This window comes from Anoplolepis gracilipes, chromosome 11, assembly GCF_047496725.1.
Source record: "Anoplolepis gracilipes chromosome 11, ASM4749672v1, whole genome shotgun sequence".
NCBI classification, from domain to species: domain Eukaryota; kingdom Metazoa; phylum Arthropoda; class Insecta; order Hymenoptera; family Formicidae; genus Anoplolepis; species Anoplolepis gracilipes.
This window is the reverse complement of record NC_132980.1, coordinates 6057923-6079946: the sequence shown is the minus strand read 5'-3', so window position 1 is coordinate 6079946 and position 22024 is coordinate 6057923. Positions and strand designations below refer to the sequence as shown.

Below are 22024 nucleotides of genomic sequence, written 5' to 3'. Positions count from 1 at the left end.
GTGTTTCGACCGCGATGCATACGTACGTTTCCCGCATGGATATCCCACGAGGCCGCATTCCGTCGTCGTCGGGGTTTCAATAGACAGTATCTTTTATGCGGAACGTGTAGAATCGCATATATATTTGCCCGATGCGTCATGCAGTCGGAGTCGTCTCGATTATTACGGGCCCATACACATATATATTCGCATTTATTATCGCAAAATACGTAGGCGGATTTGATTCCAATCTTTTATTTATCTAACATCGAACGTCACTTATCGTAGTTCGGGAAAATTAAATGACCGCCTCTATAAAGCCAGATCAATTTAACGATACATAGGATAAATCAAAAGAAATTTCTTTACTTTACAAATAATACAATTATCATTTTGATTTTAATTTTTTATAGTTTTATTTTGAATTTTATGTTTCACATAAATTTTTTATGCTCATGTAGTTTTCTGCTTTCACGATTTTCTAGAAGTTAAAGTTTTGTTTAGAAATTGGTCTGAGTTTATACAGTGAAGTACAAGTTATGTTATATTATGAATAAATAAAAAATAAATTATCATAGAAGAAGACTTAAATAATTTCATCTTTGTACGAAAACAATGATATTTTTTAAACGAGCTTAAAATAATAAAAAAAATTAAAAAATAATAAAGTAAAAAATAGTAAAAAAATAAAATAATTTATGCCCAAAGAAAATTTATTGCATTTATTCGGTTTATACAGTAAAGTACAAGTTATGTTATATTATAAATAAATAAAAAATAATAAAATAAATGATCATAAAAGAAGACTTAAATAATTTCATCTTTATACAAAAACAATGATATTTTTTAAACGAGCTTAAGATAATAAAAATAAAAATAATAAAATAAAAAAATAGTAAAAAATAAAACAGCCCAAAGAAAATTTATTGTAATATTCTGTATATGTTTCTTAATAAAAATTCCATTAATTATGCTTAAGAAATACTTTATCGCACTTTGTCTGGCTAGCCTGCAGGTACGCAACATGTGTGAAAACATGCGGGATTTGCATTTTATATTTCGTGGTCTCAGCCGGTGGTCTGACGAAGCGCTTATGCGATTTATAGACAGAATGCCTGTGGTATGTCGTGAATTATCTTCTCGTCCTCCAATCTTCTCGGCGCCGATTATTGTGTGCGGTATGTTCCTCACTGTAGTCCTCGCGTAAATTTACACGTTCGGCCATACTCTTACGTTAACTCTTTTTCTTCCTTATTTACTTTTTAATTTATATCTTTGTAATATTATTATTCATAGTTTTCTCGAAAAGGTGCTCGAATCTTGTAAAAAAATTTCCTAAAAATTTCCTGACCTTCTAGACATTTTTGTCCGAAATTCCAGGTAAAGAGAATATTTTTAAAGATTTTTTGACACAATTTTTTCATAAATAAGAAGCATTTAAATAAAAGTGATAATTAAAATTATCAAATAATTAAATAAACATGACAGTTAAAATAATCAAAGAGATGTTTTTTTCAATTTTCCGAGTCCCAATAAAATCCTATGAGATTTCTTGACCTTTTCAGGTAGGAAAGAAATTTTTCAGAGAATTCCAAATTTTCCATATAATTTTCTAGAGAATGCGCAGCCTGCTATTATTCTGCGAGGAGATTCATTCGCGATTCTCCCGGCGTGTCACACTATTTTCGGCCTCTCGCGATTCATTCGCGATTCCTGAACCGTACCAGCTGATCGCTGGCCGCCTATTTACGTTTGCATAGGAAACACCGTGGTCTCGGCACGAAAACCCAGTTAGCGAACCAGGCGTTTCTCGAGGACAATTGTCGATCACGAGTTATTAAGTTAATCTCTCTGCAATGACGGAGACTGATTTTATCATGGGAATTTTATGCGTCCTCTCCCCGCGGAGGGAAAAATGTCATCTGCGTACGAATACGGGGGTGACAGTCGCAAAGTGCGGAAACGAATTAAAAATTAATGACGAATTTAATCTCTTTGCTAAACAAAAGTATTTTATCTCGTCCTAATTATATTTTGCATAAAATTGGAATATTTCATTTTTTTTTAATCTCTATATCTATCTCTCTCTCTCTCTCTCTCTCTCTCTTTGATTTATATAAAAAAGTTGAATAATAAATAAGTTTGCGTTTTATTTATTATTGGAGCTTATCTCCAACCTCAACTTACAATTATTGTCGTTTATTAATTTAATTCGCAGAAAATTGCAGAACTTACCCTGCAGCAAAAATCCATGCAGCGCGAGGTTCATGGCTATGATATGATTGATTTCTTCAGCCTAAAAGAGAAAAGAAAGGCATCGATAGAATTAATTTTCTCGAAATAGTTCTTGAAGAAAGAAAAAAATTTAATTTATGAACATATATGTACACACAAAATTAATTGCCCATAATTTAATTATCCCTATGACTTACATTGAATATATTAAAATATATAAATAAATAATGTGAGAATAATTTTGTATATAAATATATATATATATATACTTTTAATATAATCTGTACTTATATAATGAATAAATGAGATCTTTTTGCAAATGAAAAGAGAAAATGCTCGAGCCTAACGTTTGAAACAAAAGTCAACGACAAAAACGCTAATGTCGTTCTAGCAATTTGCTCTCAGAAGATAATAGCGTAATAACGAGCTACGCTAATTGCTACTAAATCGCTCGGAGGCGTAAAAGAATAACCGAGGTAAATAAACTCGTCCCGCCGTGCCGGTCTTTGTGTGCTCTCGCGGACGGTCAGTAGCTTCAAAGGATGTGTGACAGCTCCATCATCGTTCGTTGATGTGTCAATATTTGTCTGGAAGCTACGGAAGCGTACGAGAAGAGAGGAAGCATTCGCGGTCTAATGTCTCGTATATATAGATCGATTAAATACATTTCCGAGTACTAGTTAATTATCTGTCTACTAATTAAGTATGAGTTGAGCAATTGTTTGCGGCAAGCGAAAGTCCTTGAAGATATAGCCGGAAATGCAATTAAAATACCATTTGATCAGTGCCCCGTAGATCTCATAGTTTTATTGGATTCCAACGATAATTTGAAAATTTTATAGACATTTATTTTATTCGTTATAAGCATTGTATTAAATAAAATATTATGTAAAATAATATATTATATTATATTATATTAAAATATTACATAGAGTATTATATAAATAATGTATTATATAAAATTAATTTACAATTACAATTAAAATTAAAATTGAATTAATATATATAATTAAATAATTATTATAATACATATATATACTTATTAATTAAATAATAATTATATAAATAAATATTAATTAAGTAATATTGAAATTAAATTTACAATTAACATTAAAACTATCAAATGCAATGATATATCTTTCAAAATAAAGCTATTTATTCTCTATCTGTATCTTCTTATTTATTTAGCAAATAAAAATTTTAAAAATCGTGCAATTTTTTTTTGTTCTTATTAAATAAATTTCAGACAGCTTCGAGATCGTCGAAAAAATTGTCCGTACTATTGCATTTCTATTTATGCCGTTCTATTTTATCGATTCCACGCAGCTGTAATTTCGCATACATATATGTATGTATCGATTTAGTACGTGCAATAAATGAAGAGTAAAAGATCGCGCGTTCGAAAGTCCATTCGCGACACAATGGCCGTCCATTGCAGCAAAAATAATTCAGGTCAAGCGTGTTATAACGGTGGTTATCCGTCGACGAAGAAGCCGGCCGATTTCTGGGGATCTCTCGCGAATTACATATTTGCGAATGCGATAATTGCACAGTCGAAAAACGCATAGTTTTATTCGGGAAAGCGGGAGAAAATTATTATTACCTACAGAAGATCTACTCGGACGTTAATAGCATTTTTTTTGTCGTTCCATGGAAATTTTTAAGAGCAATTAAGATATCCGTTTTATTGTGCAACATATAACTTTCTCTTTGATCATCTCCATGATTACTTCTAGTTATTTTCATTAAGATCTTGATTAACTTGGATACGTCAATTCCAAAGGATATTAATAAAGTAACATATTTAGCTTCTTTAAACACAATTTATGATTATTATTATCGCCAAAGGTATTTATTTTAATTTCTAATTATTTTTTTAACATAATTATTACAGTACCTTTCTGTATGATTAACAAAAGTATACGAATAAAGTACAGTAAAACAGAACTGTTTGCTATCATGTATGACATGTTTTTTTTTCTTTCGCTTTCATAAATTATCTTCTTTACTTTCTTATTTATGAATATTATATATATATATATATATATACATCTGGAAATTATTTTAATTTTTTAACTACTTTTTAGACATTTTTCAACTTGTGTAAAATCCTTTCAAAAATTTAAAACCTCTCGACAAATATATTTTTATATCATAATAATTTTTGCAACTATTCAGAATAAAGAAAAATTTTTCATGAAAAATATTATTTTAATCATTTACATAAATCATTTTGATATGTTTTGATTCTAATATCTTACTGCTATAAAGTAATATTTTATTCGTTATAACAAGCATTATATTAAATAAAATATTCTATAAAACAATATATTCTATAAATAATATATTATATAAAATTAATTTACAATTAAAATTAAAATTGAATTCATATATAATTAAATAATTATAATAATATATATTTATTAATTAAATAATAATTATATAAATAAATATTAATTAAATTTACAATTAATATTAAAAGTGCCAAATGCAGTGGCACTTTCCAAAATAAATCTGTTTATTCTCCATCTGTTTTTCATAAATGAGAAATTAAAGAAGATAATTTATGAAAGTGAAAGAAAGAAAAAAACATGTCATGCATGATGGCAAACAGTTCTCTTTCACTGTAACTTATTCGTCTGTTAATTATTTTGTTAATTATACAGAAAGATAATGTAACAATTATTATATATTAAAAAAATAATTATAAATTAAATAAATTTTTGAAAATGAATTTCGATTCTATAAATTTTTACAAATTTCCTACGCATATATAATTTGACATATCGCGATTCTCGAAAAGTATTAACACTCTTGAGACATTTTCCGAGGCAGGAAAGTCGAATAGCTTCAAGGTCAGGTTGCACAAGCGTGCAGCTGCGCGGCGTGCTTTTACGCTATGCACTTTATTGCAATGTAAAAGCAGCGTGACGTTTATCAGATATCCATTTATCATAACGAATCGTGGGTCGGCCGTCGCTCGATAAATGGTGCCGATAACGCGATATCGGCGCACTTCTTCGATATACGTTTTATACTTGGCAGTAATGAATGATCGGTTGCGATTCAATCATATTCTCTCGAGAACCGATATTATTTATCCGCCCAGACTTCCTCCGAAGGCGAAGGCGTATGTATTACACGGTTTGCCGGCCGACAAACTCTCGAGATATTCATTTGCTCGTTTAAACTCTACCTGTATGTATGTATGTATAATATTTACGTACGCGATCATTAAATCGAGAAAAATAGCGAAACTCATCATCTACGTGTTTGCTCTCACAATCCGACCGGTTGAGAGAGAGAGAGAGAGAGAGCACCTCCCGGGATGTAAATCAATGTAACAATCGCGGCGCCATAAACGTATGTGCGTCGACCGAAAATATCAATAATACTATCAGCTGATTTTCCAGCCTGTCATAATTATTATGCATGAGTTTCTGCGAACAATGCGTAATAAATCAATATTTTCACTTTTTAATTACTCGTCTGAATAAAAATACGCGTCGAATTTTTTTAACTCTCTCTCTTATATTATTATCTTTTTTTTTTTTTTTTTTTTTTTTTTTACAACAAAACTACCACACATGTAGAAATGATGTGTGCCGTTACATGCGATGCGCGTGCTATTTACGTGCGCGCGATTCGTAAGAGGCGTTCCTGCTCGTTTGGGTGCACTTTCCTCTCCTCTAAGAGAGACGATATATATTTTCACCTTACGTAAAACCGGCACATCGGCCCTCGGCACATGGCTCTCGTTTCCACGAGGCGAGAACGAGACTTTCCCCGATTCTATATCGCGCGATATGCATGCATGCATTATGTATTTCGAAGAGACGATCGGCCGCACCTGCGGTGTGGCCGGATATTTCGCGGTCGATTCGTGATCGAGTGTCCAAACGTCTATTTGGGATATGGTTAATTTTTGCGATTTTTTTTTTTTTTTTTTTTTGAAAAAAGTACGCAACGGTTCGATTCAAAATTTTGCGCATTTATTATATTATTATTTATAAAAATTAGAATCATTCAGTTTACAATTAATGAAGTTGATAAATATAAATCAAGTTTTTTAAATTTATTTGGATCATTTGAAATTAAACTTGAAAAATAAAAATAATTAATAAACCTCTAATTATAATTAGAAGTAATAGAATTGAATATATAAAATTTGCCTTTCATGATGATAAATTAATATAAATAATTGTTCTGAAAATTAATATAATAATTCGAGAAATCTTGGATTTCTCGAAGTTTTAGAAATTACAATTTTTTTGCTAAAATTTCAATTTGTCGCGAAAGTTTACTTTAAGCGGCGCTATTTTGTAAATCTTCAATTTTTCGTAGAATCCGAGACACTGTTAATAATTAAAATTCCACTTGGCTTTAAGCAATTTTTACTTTACATATTCAAGAATTACTTATCTATAATATTATTTTTTTTTTTAATTTTATTTTTACTATCTATAAATATTATATTTGCTCATTCTATTAGAATTATTATTATTATATTAATATCTAAACCAATTTTTAGTACAATTATTTGCATTAATTTATCATCATAAAAATCTAATTTTTTATATTCAATTATATTATTCTTAATTATAATTAAAGATTTATTAATTATTTTTCTTCATTTTTCAAGTTTAATTTCAAATGATCAAATTAAATTTAACAAATTTAAATTATATTTATCAATTTCATTCATTTTAAACTGAATGATTCTAATTTTTATATATATAAAATTTTGAATCGAACCATTGCGTACTTCAAAAAAAATCGCAAAAATTAACTGCTATTGCATACGCATAAAATTTAAAATCCAATTTTTTATTTATAATTAATCAAATATATTTTTTTCTAAGTATTTTTTATAATTGTTTTATAATTATTTTGTATAATTAATGAAATAATATATAACAGAATTTTTAAAGAAAAGAGCAGTTTAAAAAATGAGACAATTGCACGAGAAAAGAAAATGACGAAAGCTACTATACTTTTGTCAAGAGGCTAAGGAGCTGACTGTCCTCTCGTTTCTAATTAGTAGTCCTCGATCTGTCGGCTCTAATTTTACGCGAAGAAGAAAGCGAATTCGAAATCGTGCGCGATGTCGCGTTCTGCATACATTAAAATCACAGATTCCGTCTTTCCTCCGAAAGTTGAAAATTCAAGTGCGGCCTCTCGGCTACGGTGAAATATTCTCGCTGTATAAAATAAGAAAAAAAATCACTGCATAATTGATTTCGAATGAATTTATATTCGGCGAGAATCATCATATCAGCATCTTATTCAGAACGAATATGCAATAATGCATCTTCATGCAGTGAAATGCGAAGAGGCTAACGTGATTCGATTTACGACAATGCATTTATAATTCTCCATCGCTTATTCCTGCACGTTAGTGAATTGCATTTGCCATTTACGGTCGTCGGAATGGTATTGCTTTTGAGACACTTTACATTCTCCCAAATCGCGTTGGAACGAAAACGAAACCGCTCGGTTTACCTGTAGAATGTCACGATCGGAATAAATTATTCTTCCCCGATTTCTCGACGTGACAGTTGGCCGAGCTCCGAAGAAATGTCGGGTTGACGATACGGCAAGTGATACTTTTTTCTAATCTTTAATTATCAGATATATTATATAATAAGAGCGCATTTAAATCGAATAAATTCTAGGTCTTATTTACAAGATATTTCTACGACAAATGCAAATTTTTATATCTTTACTTTTTTATTCGAAATTCATCTCTTTCACAAATTCTGATAATTTGGGAATATAATGTATATTAGAAAAATATATTAATAATCATGTGTATTATTGTAGAAATTTTAACATTTATAAATAGAAAACTAAACAAAGCGTAAAAATAGAAGAAGCTTGTATCAGAAAATAAAAAAGTATATTAATAAATTATAAAATATTTAAATAAATTTAATTAAAAAATTGAAAGTTTTTAATAAGATATAAAAAAATAATAGAGATTTAGAGTTATATAAAATATTGATTATAATTATTATTTATAGTAATATAATTTTTATAATAATTATTGTATACATTATTTATATATAATTACTATTAATTATAATTATTAAAATAATATATTATTTTTTCTAATAATCTATATAAAATATATTTTATAGAAAATGTATAATATATAATCTGTAAGCTTTATAACTTGTTCGATGATAATAAAAGACTTTCATATGTTAATTCGCTAATTGACGAGACAATTGTCGTAGATCGATCGAATCGATCCTTTAATCACGTTATTTCCATCATCAGATTACGATAGAGAGTTCAAAGCGTCCTCATTATCCGACTTTGATTGCGACTCAGCCCGCCACTAGTCGGGACAATCAATCGCCGACGCGAATCAAACCCCAAATAATAATGACAATAATAATTCCTCCGATTACATAAACGAGCGCCGCGAAACAATATACTCTTTCACGCGATAATTTTATCGGGGGGGAGATTATTCTGCTGGCCGTGACAGCTCGGATTAAGACAGAGTTGGATTGCGCATTCAACGTAAGTCCGAGAACAGGAGAGAGAGAAGGAGAAGGAAACGCCTCGAAGGAGCGCATCCTCTGAACTTTCTAAACTGATCCGATCGTTTATTCCCTTTTCTAGCATGGCTCGCTTCTTTCTACGATCCTACTCCATCGATCGAGATAAAACGAGGAATGGCGATTGGTAAGAAAATTCAGAAATTATTAGAGTTAATAATCATAATTATAGTAATAATAATTTATAATACATTAATTGGTAAATAGTAATTAATTAATTAATAATTGATAATAGTAATGTATGATATATATTATTAATTATTAAGAATATGTAATAATATAAATAGTAATAATAATAATTCGTAAAAGCAAAATTTGTACATAAAATACAAAAAAAATCAGTAAAATCTGTAAAATTAAATATCTAATATTTATATATCTATTAAATCTGTAATCTATGGATCTAAACATTTAAATTAGAAGCTGTTTCAGGCAATACTTAAAAAAAAAAAAAAACAAAAAAGAAAACGGATTCCATTGTCTTCTGGCGATTTACTTGAGCGATTACGCGTTTCGATATCACGTAAGATCGATTTCCAATTACGTTTCAATTTCCGTGTTTCGGATCAGCCGGAAATTTGACCGGAGATTCGCGTGTCCGATACTCAATCTGTGATCTGGACTGTGTTTTATCCCTTTTCTGAGATCAACAGGAAGTTACGAATTTCCTATCGAGATAACAGAGTGGGGATCCCAGGTGCTCAATTCAGTTTCCTCTCAAAGAATCGGACGTGTGAATTCTAGGATGTATTATTCAAAAGCCATCCAATACACACGGTGTATATCCTTTCTTGCGAACAATTATGTAAAGGAAAGACGGTGATTAATCGGGCAATTTGATTTCTTATTCGTTTCGGGAGATACACGATCGCAGCCATTCCGCTCTGGTGAAAAATATTCTCAGAATTTCTCTCATAAAATTTTTAGATTTTCCATAAAAATTCTACAATTTTTTCAGAAAATTTTCACATTTTTCATACGAATTGGCACACTTTTTAGAAAAGGAGTTTAAAAATTTATAAGTAAATTCGCATTAGTTTTCTTATTTTTTTTCAGATCAGTATATCTGAAAAAATCTGAAATATTTTTACAATTTGAAAAATTCATGATTTATTATAGCTTTTATTTTTCTGCCTCGTCTTTGAATGCGTTTCATTTAGCGAAAATTAACGCAAACATTATTCTATTTTAATTTTTCATTAGATAGTGAACAGAGGTAGAATGAAGCTTGCTAAATGAAATGCATTCAAAGGCGGGGCAGAAGAATAAATAAATAAGAAATAAAAAATCGTGATAAATCGTGGATTTTTCAGAAATATTCCATTAAATAAAGTACATTAAAATTCATATAAACTCATATAAATTTTCTGAATAATACGCAGATTCACATTTTTATCATAAATGAATTTTGTACAAATTTCTGTAAAATATTCTAAGATTTCTTATTCTATATATATTTTTTTTTTAAATACCAAAATCTGAATAAACCTGATAGTTTTTCAGAATTCTTCATTAATTTAAATAATGAAAAATTCCTAAAATTTTCTATAAAATTACGAGATTTTTGTTCATCAGAGCGGTACTTGACTGCATCCTTTGCATCTGGTCATCGCATCAGCTTATGCATACTACCTACGTTAATTCGATTTCTACAACCGAGAGGTTCAACTCTTGAGATCCTCGTACAAAACTGCGCGATCTTCCGCGATCCTCCGCCTCCGCGGGAATTAATACCGAACTTTCCTACGGTCCTTACGTAAAAGCCCAATTATCCAGCTTCCTCCCCCTCTCCCCTCCCCCTTTCTTCTCCCATACGATCGGCTCGTTAGTGTAGTAAGATAATGAGTAGTTGCGCAATATTTCGGGCGCGATAAATCGCGCTCGGGATACGATCGATATAACAAAACGACAATAATATCGCCGACTTCGATAAATAAAATTTATTCGGCTCTTTCCCTTCCGCGTGTGCGCTTGGCTTTAACTGCGTTAACGATTGCATTTAACGGATGCAACGTATGTGCAGTATCTCCCGAGAAAATCTCGCAGAGAATCGTGGATCTATCTATGGATCCATAAATCAACCGCGATTCCGGATCGCGAACGAGATCGCGGATAATGATGGATTTTAATCTCTAGGATGAATGGACAAGAGAAAAAAATCGTAAACTCGTCCAGGTCAATCGCTGTCCTTAATTACGTCACTGTAAATAGTGCATCGACTCACGGAGGATTCCAGACCGGCGCGTTTATAATTTTATATCTTTTATATAATTTTTTTTATATATTTTATATATTTTAAAAATTTATATATTTTATATATATTTTACCTTTCATGCATTTTAAAATTGCTTTTTCTTTTATATACCCATTTTTAAATAATATCTTTATTATTGAAATTACTATTACTAAAATATCTATTAAATATTACTATCATACAATTATTTACTATCATACCAAAAATCTCTTACAATCGGCTTCCTCTATTCATTTACAATTCACAAATGTGAAAAGTTTATCAAAAATCTTGTTACTCTTTTCAAAACAATTAATTAATTAACGAGATTAAATAACAACTGAAAATTATGTAAGTCTCATATCAGTTTATCAAAATTACTGTTAAAAAAGAGATAAATTAAAAACATAAGATTTTTAATTTGCTTTTTTATTATATTAACGAAAAATTATATTATATTAAAAAAACTTTTTATATTAAAAACACGTGGCGTTTCATGGTTGATCGCTCGAATCTCCGATCACGATAGCAAGTCGGTGCTGTCGATATAGTAAAACACATTCCCTCTAACGTTCACCGTCCCGTTAACCGATTGTATTTACTCTTTTCTTGCGGCTTCCGCACGGCCATAACGAGCCATGTCACTCGTTACATTAAAACGTTCCCGCGGTCGATGGTAGCTACCGGCCAAAGATCTTTGCCTGTCACAATACGCGATAAATGGCGTGACATCATTTTTTTTTTTTTTTTTTGCAAAATGCATCTCAATGATCACCGCCGTTATGTCAATTTATTCGAAAGGACTTTATTGCTTCGAAATTACTTTCGTAAAAAAAAGAAAAGTTTCTTAATAGACCTTTAATGAAAAAAAAATATCTCTCTCAATTATAATTACGTTGTTTCATTAAAAATTTATTCGCACACGTATATACACAAAAAAAAAAGATTTAAAAGGACTTTCACTCTTCCTACTGTTAATGAGATTATTAGTAAATTTATCGACCAGTAAATTTAATATTCTGTAAAATAAAATTATTTCGAAGAGAGAAATGTATCGTGAAATATAATGTGGACGAAAATAATGTTTCACATGGTGAGAAATCTAACTTATATTGATGCCTTGACACTATCTCACAATTTGCTCGAAGGAGACTACTGGAATACCAATGTTATTGTGCGGTTGATTTTTACGCATTTGCGTATAAAATATACATAGCATCATTCAATCTCTAAACCACAAACGGGACATCCGTCCCGCTAGGTCCATGACAGTGATCTTGGTATCAAGGTAGATGAGATAATAACAGAAACACTACGTGAAGAATACTTTCAAAAATTTCTGTCATAACAAGAAAGAAAAATATAATCTACGTTGTAGTTGTAGATTAACTAGCTCTAGAATTATTAAGCTGTATTGATTAAAAAGGAACTACATGAATTATCCAAAAATTGTGAAAAGTTAATACATTTAAAGATTTATTTTTATTTAGGCTTTTAAAATGTATAATTAATAATTAATTTATAAAATTTTCATTCAAATTGTGGTTCACATAGATTATAATTACTGTAGAATATAATTTAATCTCAAAATGGTAGTTAATATTATTTTATATCAAAGTGAGTGATATCACTGCGCAAAAATTCATAAAAATAAAAATTTTAATTAATTATTAGTTTTATAATTTTTTTTGAAAAGGCAAAAAGTGCTTTTGTCAAATTCATGATTCTCGAAATAGATGTATATGTACTAATTTTTGACATATGTAAATGATCTGTCAAGTTCCTCCTTAAACCCAGTACGTCCTATAATTTAGCCTATTATTGGCATATTTTTGCTTTGAAATGGCGAAAGTAATCGACACCGAGTCCTTTTATTACGTCATTACACCTACACCGCGTAAGTGACGTAAGCGAATCGTGTGCATATTAATTTGCATCTTTTTACCGCGCGCGCGCGCGCGTTTCATTCTCTCTTCGGACGCACTTTAAACGCTCTGGAGAATTTATCATAATCGCCTTCACTATTCGCCGATTATATCATTGGGAAATCGGCGGCGGAAAGCCCGTGATGAAAGCACGACGGCCTGTCGCGGAAATATTTGCAGCGTTAATAATCTCACTGATAATCCAGACCATAAACAACGTGGGATGAATAAAGTAGAACGGATGAAGATGTCGCATTATGCAAATTTGACTAATGACAGTAATTATGTTAACAGTGTCCGCGTAATAACGTGATTATATCCTCGCTCGATGAATCGGCGTCGATTCGTCTCTAAACAATCGCCGCAGAAAATCTAATTGCCAGAAGATTAAAAGGAAAAGAAATAAAAAAGAGTTCAAATGTCATCGATCAGATGATGCTCCTCAATTAATACAATATATTAATCTTTAATTAATAATTTAGATAATTTAAATAATCTAAATTTTTATTAAATTATTAAAGGATCAAATTATTAAAATTTTTATCAAATAATTAAATGATTTAAATAATTTAATTAAAAAAGCAGAATAAAAAAGTTCAAGTGTCATCAAACGTCAAAATTTCCAGTAGCACTCCAAATGCCATTCGAATAATCGAGTTTTTATTCTCCGAAAAAGTGACACCACACTAACGTTATAATAGCATTATTTTTTTTATGTCTTTGTTCTTTCTATCCTTAACCGAAGTTTTTTCACGTTAATCGAATCAGTTTCTTTTTTGCTTGACGTAATCGAAAACAATTTGGTATTCTCGGGTGACCCGGCATCCCATTCAGAGATCGCGATCATCAGCGTGAAAGTAAAAAATATCGTTACGTTATCGATCATATACACATATATCGTGTATACCGCGCTATCTCATTATCCTTATTATCTTATTCCGACGATTTATCGTCGTCGTACACAAATCACCGGCGAACGCGTGAAATACGACCGAGAGAGATTCGTGAAACTCGATGAGGAAGAATATTTAATGGATGTTAAGTACAGATGAATACTTCCTTCATATATAATTATATGCACCGATTATAAAGCGAAAAACATATTTCCATACATTATATTTTTCTCTCCCTTTCTCCTACTTATATATATATATATATATATATATATTGTATATATACATGTATTTTTAATAATTTTTAAATATATTTTTCATATTTTTACATACATATTGTATTTTACATTAAAAAGGAATAAAAATATATTTTTTTAAATAACTTTTATAAAACTTATATATGCATTAAAATTATGTTTCTCGTATAAAACTAATTAATGCTGCTTCGAGAATATAAATCTCTCTCTAATTATATTGTATATTGCATTAACGAGACTTGTAAAAAAAATGTTAACAAAGTGGCTAAAATAGCTTTTTCGCAGGTATATGTGAGTAGAAATTTAAAACGTATTCAGAATATATAATTTCGATGAAATAAAATATTTAGATAGATCACGGTAAAGTATACTTAAATCAGATGTAATGATAGATTTATGCCGCGTGGAGTGGGCTAGCGCAACGAAAGTTAAACATGCGAAGAAAGTGGACATATTTTAACGTACACAGTTGTTTCCAGGATCAATAGTCCGTTTATGTCTATCAGATCCGATCGCGTCGATCACGCGGAACCAGAGAGCCTTTCGAAATTCAGTGAGAACGTTCAACGAAGCGAATACAATATTGTGAATTCAGCGATAAATATTTAATCTTGAAGAGACACGTTTTCTTTCTCGAGATTCTTTACCTAAATCATCAAATTGAATTAAAAGTTTTTTCATGGTATGTCTACAAAAGTGCAACAAATTAATCTTGCTAATTTAATATCTTAAATATGTATATATCTTAAAAATAATTCTTGATATTTTTAATCTAATTGTTTTAAGTCAAAAATAAACAATTCAGATTCTTCTCAATTAATACAGTATATTAATCTTTATTTAATAATTTAGATAATTTAATAATTAAATTTTTATTAAATTATTAAATTATTTAAATAATTTAATTAATTTTTAATTAATAGAATTTTCATAACAGAAATTTAGCCGAATTTTACAGAATATTAATCTTTTAATTTAATATCAATTATACATATATATATTTTGTGAATAACATTCCGTGGACGCTATCTGTCAAAGAAGAAAGGAATCTTGAAAAGTTTTAAGACAACTTAGATAAGGAAGATAACAGAATAAAATACGTTAGAGCTAAATAGCTACGTTAAATTCTTTTGTACATTTTCCAATAGGGTCAAATTCGTTGCGAAAGTAACATCAGCAACATTTACACCTGTCGCACGCGTGTCCTTCATTTATTCGCACCACGCGTGCCCGCGCGCATCTTTAATTCCGCGACATGTGTTAAATTGCAACGCGAAATGTAATCAAGCTACATATGACGCACCGATTGGTATATTAAAAATAATTTAGTAATGAAATAAATAAAAAGACGGTTACAAAAGAGATTTTACCGCTGCAGAGATTATTTAAGAAGATAGTAACAAAAAAAAAAAAAAAAAAAAAAAAAAAAATTCTAAGATAAAATTTTCTCAATTGATTCATAAATTTTCTAATTTATGAACTAACCCGTAAACTTTCAATTTAACGTTCGTGAGAAAGTCATAATTGATAGTGCGTTTTTTTTTTTTTTTTTTCCAAGACATAAGAAATGTTCTTCTGATTTTTCTGTAATGGCTCTCCAAAGTTACATACATTAAGATTTCATATACATTTAATCTCTATTAATTTTTTAAATAAAATTTTTTTTCTTCATTAATTTCAAAATTTTGACATTTCATAAAATTGTATTTCTTCACCTCGGCAAAAAAACGATAGAAGAGAGTAAGAGCGATAGAATGAAATGTTAGATAGAATAAAAATATTCTATGATAAAACACGAAATATGACAGACTTGCGAGATAACACTTGAAGGTGACGTGTGGGTTTTAACAATAGTCCGTCGAACATTATGTCCGGAGGGCGAATAACGCGATGGAGTATTAACTTAATAGAGTGATAGCAGCCAAGTGGGTAGGAAAATCGCGAGCGCTATGTAACATTCTTTTCGTAACACTTCGCGCACTCGGGAAAGGATTAACAATACATTTCGCGCGTGGGTCGTGTCGCAAAGGCGCTCTTGCGTAACGCGGTATCGATTTATCGTTAGAGAGTTATCGATCGTGCTCACCGATCAGCTGATAGAAACTAAGAGCAAGAGAGAGAAATGATCCGGAGAAAGAGAGAGAGAGAGAGAGAAAAGAAGGAAAGAAACCGAGTATTATATATAATAAAAAATATATTTAATAAATATATAAAATAATACAATAATATATATATATATATATATATATATATATATATATATAATGATAATTAAATATATGTATAATATATATAAATTAATATAATAATAATAATAAATAAGAATATAAAATAAAATAATAATATAATAATAAAAAATATAATAAAGAGAATGAAGAATAAAAAAATATATTTATGTGTATGCAAATAAATATTACGTCGTTTGAAAAAGTTTTATAGAAGATTTGAAAGAATGAACTGCGACGAATAATATAATAAAACGCAAAAAATTGATGCAGATTTTTCAAGTTTCAATCAACGTGAACATTTTCTGCTCGACTCGTCTCTTCGAAAAGTCAAGCGATATTTAAACCTCAAAGGAGAGATTTAATTCGCGCGCGAAACGTCTTTATGAACACTTTTCACATCACGGCTGCGAAATTCCTGCGCGCGATACACGCGTTTTATAAAAGCGCGACGTTTTATGGCGAGTCTCGGTGCAAAATGTGCGTTTTGCACAGATTGCGAAATTGGGGCGAGCGAACGACTCTATTACAGTATTCCTATCGCTTTCCTGATACATCTTAATCGGATACGCAATTATCGATTCGTCATACCGTTCCTTTGATCCTTTGACGTGACTATTACGTAAAACGAATTTCGTACAAAAACACATCTACATTTTAAACTCATTAGTTCCTTGTCTTTCTTTCTGAAGAAAAAAAAAATTATTTAATTTATCCACTATTTATGTATTGTATTTTCACATCGGTTAAAAAATTGTATATAAAATATAAAAAAATCAGCTTCTCTCTTTTTGCTTGAAAGTAAAAAGAATCTGTGAATCTCTCGTCGAATTTTTTCATAGGATCAAAAATATTTTCTTAAGAAATTGGAGGAAAAAAGTAATGTTTAAGGTATAAATGTGTTTTTGCACAAAATTCGATTGGTACTTTGATTTGATAGCTAATCATTTGCGGTTTAAAAACTCAAATCGTTGGAGAAATATTACGTAGAATTGGCCGGATAAGTAGATACGGCCTGAGGTGGTCAGCCGATACGCCGATAAAAAAAAAAATCTATAAGCGGCGATAGTTGCAAGACGGGACCGGCTTTCATTTTCGAGATAAGCGGTCTTTTAAACGCCGTCGAAATTCTTCAAAAAGATTGCGCTAATCGCGTATATGGCAAGCGCTGAAATTGTTATGTAAATCGCGGTCAGCTACGTGTAATAAAGCGCAAAGGCGTACTTTCATCTCGCTAAAATGAAAAAAATAAAAAAAAAAAAGAACAGCGATCTCTGTACAGTTATTTACACTTAGAAATTACACTTGTAATACTTTGATGACATTTGAGTTATTGACGTGCGGAGGTAAAAATGCAATCAATTTTAAGATTCGGGAAACAGATTTATTGGCACAATAATAAAGATGCTCGACTAACCCAGTTGATATGATAATGATTGATAAAAAATTCATCCATTAAAACCTATGAATGACATATACAAAAAAAGAGTTTTTCATTATTTTTTATCCTTGATGGCTTCCCAGACAGCATACGATATTTTTGATACATATTTAGAAATATTTTTATTATTTATTTTTTTGTAATATTATATCAATATTTTATACACATTAAGAGAAAAAAATCATAAAAACTGTATTCGACATATTATTAAAATATAGATATTAAATATTTGTATGTACAATATTTATTGTAAATATAAAAAATAAAATATTTGCGTAGTAATATTTTTAAATATTTCTTAAGAGATTTGTGATAAATCTTTATAATCTGTTCAATCAAAAATTACAAAAATATTTATAAAATATTTATAAAATATTCAAATAATTATTATAAATAATTCGTATAAATTTTCTAAACGTTGTATGCTGTCTGGCTTCTGGTCACTTCGAATAAAACAGGACTCTTTCTATCGATTAATCGCGAACGTGAAAATTAATAAATGAGAAATTGCTTATAATAAATCTGCCCGCGTTTCTTCGATCTGGATCGCAAAATATCCGGTTTTCAAACGGAAATCCTTTATCGCTCCAAAACGGATATTTTTCTCCGAACAATTTCCCGCTGGAATGCGCGCGAGAGTTAAACAACAATGATTCGCAGTTTTATAAAAGTCTGAAAGAAAGCGTGTAATAACAGTCTCGCGTGCAGTTGCCATTATAATTCGCGACGTAAAGTACGATACGTTTATCGGTAATTTAAATTATTTCTTTAATTAACTGGATCGTTATAGGTGTTTACCTGCCCACGACCGAAGATCTTCATCGTTCTTATTTTTTATGAAAAATGCATTACATGTACTTTTCTATCTCGTTGTAAATGCTAAATAAATAATGTCAGCCTGGAATTTGGAATGGCTGAAATTACTCGCGTGGTTGCGTAGAGAGGAGATTTTTCTCTCTTGAAAATTCCATATCGGAATCACACGCGGAGATGAAATAGAAATTGTATAGATGCAGCGGAGGGTATATCTCGTACAGGAGTGCGTGATGCGTAGCACGTATGCGAATGAAAGTGAGAGAGTTTCCTGCGGCGCTTCAGGAAACGTCAAGATTCGATCAACGAGGTAGATTCGACAAAGCTAAACAAGGCTAAATAAATTGTACGAGGAAATGATCTTCGCGATTTTCAATTCACAGATAGAATAAGCTCACGTCGTTGAATTTTTATCAACGATTAAAATAAAATGAATGGAGGAAAATTCAGTCTGTCAATTTTTTTAAAAAGAACATAAACTTCATATATTTTCGTATTGGAATTGAAAGTATCGCAAAATTCGACGCATCTCTCTCTAAAATATTGGCGATCCTGGTGAAAAAATCTCGTAATTTCTTAGAAAATTTTAGAAATTTTTCATCATTTAAATTTATGAAGAATTCTGAAAAAAATATCAGATTTATTTAGGTTTTTTAATATTTTTTTAGAAAATTATAGAATAAGAAATCTCAGAATATTTTTATATTTATATACATGAGAAATTTTTACAAAATTCATTTACAATAATCATATGAAATATCTTTGTACTGTTCAAAATATTTATTTAATGTGTTTTATTTAGCGGAATATTTTTGAAAAATCCACGATTTATCAGCTCTTATATTTTATCCTGTCTTTGAGTGCATTCCATTTAGAGATGCAAATTAACACAAGAGTTATTCTCTATCTTTATTTTTCAATATCAGATAAAAATAAAATGTTAACAAGTCATTATACTTTGCTCGATGCCCAATGGAAAATTAAAATAGAACGAGGCTTGTATTCTTGTAATCGCTAGATAAAATGCTTTCAAAAACAGGGCAGAAAAATAAAAGCTGATAAAGAAATATTTTCAGATATTTTCAAATATACTGAAGAAAAAAACGAAAACAATGTAAAATTATTCATAAAGTTTTAGATTCCTTTTCTGAACATTTTTGAAAAGTGTGTCAATTCATACAGAAAATCTGAAAATTTCTTAATTTTTATAAAAAGGTCAGAAAATTTTTATGAGTAATTCTGAGAATATTTTTCACCAGGGAAGAAATGACAAAAATCGAAAGTCAATATCAAAACGATTAGTATATGCTAATCGGAATATATGTTAATTAAGAGATATCGATTAAACGATACCGACGTTAAAGTAAGAGTGGGTAATCTTAGAGCGAAAGTAATTAATATATGTGAAAAAATATTTTGGAGAGAATGTTTTTGAACCTAAATTAGTAGACTAAATATTTCTTGAATTATTTCTGAACTGTTGCTAAATCCAGGTTCAATCGTGTCGATGATGTTTCAGCTGCGTTTTTTTTTTTTTTTTTTGTTATTAAAAATAAAAATGTATGATTACAGAGAGACAAACGGAGCGCGACGGATTGGATCATTTGAGACCAGTGTGTAGGTACAAAACTCGGCGATTTGGACCACTGCCCATTATCTGCGGCGATAAATGACACACTGCGGTGAGTTTCTCGCGCCCGTCGATGATATTCTCGCTCTACAGACGATGGAAAGAGAAGATGGGCGTTTCTAACCGCGGAAAATTGATGAATACCGAGAAAACGACCCGGGGAGCAACTTTCTTTAATCGTTTTTTCGTATTTTTTAAGGCATTTCAAGAGTTCACTTCGCCCTTAAACAGTAATTTGGTTTAAATTATAAATCAAATAATGTATAAAAAAATATACGTATAAAAAAGGTATAAAAAAATTAGGTATAAAAAATAGGTATAAAAAAATTAACGATTATAATATATTTTTTAAAAAATTATTAAAAAATGTGTGTCACAACAAATAGAAGAAAAGATTGATGTTGAGGGTTCCGAGAATACAAGCAACAAACAATAAATGAAGAACGAATAGAAAAATAATAATAGGAGAATAGTGTGATTTAAGTTTTTCGGAAATTTGTTATACAAAGTGTTCTAAAATTTCCAAATTTTTTTTAAGGACAGATTCTCTGGTTAATTTAGAGACGCTTTTTTCTCAGTGCAAATGTTGAAGTATCAATAATTTTCGAGGTAAAATCGATTGAAAAAGAAGGGCTTTTCATAAATTAAACTTTGTGGAGTTCAAAGATTGATACGACTATATTTTTCAGTAATTTTTTTAGATGGAGTTAATAAAATGTTAATTTGATAATTTTCTTTTGACATTTTTACTCGGGAAAAATCGTCTCCAAATTGAACCAGAGAACTTGCCTCTAAAGGAAATTTGGAAGTTTTAGGACACCCTATACAGTCTATAGTTGTATAGTGAAAGCCGATATTTCGAATCGAAGAAAAATATCGGAGAAACTGGTTGAAATCAGTTTACGTCCAGGTGACAGGCCGTGCATAATGTTACATATGCAATCCGTCGTTACGTAATGTGTGTGTGTCAGTTGACTAAAAATATAATCCTTTAAATAATGCAAATATAATCAACGCCATGATTCTAGCTTAATTAAAAAAGAACTCGAATTATGATCGTTTATATTACATTATAAATATAGAAGACAATTTTATTTTCTTACCTTTGAGAGTCCGAAATATTATTTTTCTCAAAATGACAGATGTGTCTTATCTGCTCTTTTAATTATCTTCAAAATAATTTAATGAGAACCCAGGAAACTCATCATAAATCCGTGTCTGTCAATTTTTTATTAATCACAATTTTTTTCTCCTGAATTTTTTATCTCAACTTCCATTTACAATACTTTTTAAGTTTTATAATATTTTCGTTTTTATAAACATTTTACTTGCGTAATTTACTTGTCAAACATCACTACGAGTTTCAAATTTTCAAATTTGATTTTTCTTCCAAATTGTTTTATAAAGTAAAATTCAAAATAAAATTTGTTTGATCCATGTTTTATTAAATTTGCTAATTTTTTCTATCAAAATACGAATCCATTCAATTAACTAAATTAATTATTTAATTCACATTTAGTTTAATTATTCTCTACAAATCTCAAATAAGAAAGACAAAAAATGACTAATCTGTACAAAATTTCTTTGATCCGCATTTGATTGAATTTGCTAATTTTCTGTCAAAATAATGATTTATTTAATTAATTAAATTAATTATTTAATTAATTTAATTTAATTATTTTCTAAAAGTCTCAGATAAGAAAGACAAAAAATGACTAATCTAATTGCTAATTGCTTACTATTTACTAATTGCTTAAATTTCCTTTTTTGCAAAAATGACGAGTCATTTAATTAATTTTATTCTCTAAAAATTCCAGATAAGAA

General features: G+C 29.7%; 1 protein-coding gene across 3 annotated transcripts in view; it reads right to left on the bottom strand.

The window, feature by feature from the left end:
- The window catches only part of LOC140671123 (uncharacterized), a 58009-nt gene that overhangs the window by 34915 nt on the left and 1070 nt on the right, over positions 1–22024 (bottom strand). For all 3 annotated transcript variants that reach the window (XM_072902238.1, XM_072902237.1, XM_072902236.1), the window contains one exon: positions 2215–2275. In XM_072902238.1, the coding sequence (XP_072758339.1) occupies positions 2215–2248 (34 nt within the window). In that variant the 5' untranslated portion in view covers positions 2249–2275. The remainder of the gene's footprint in view (positions 1–2214; positions 2276–22024) is intronic.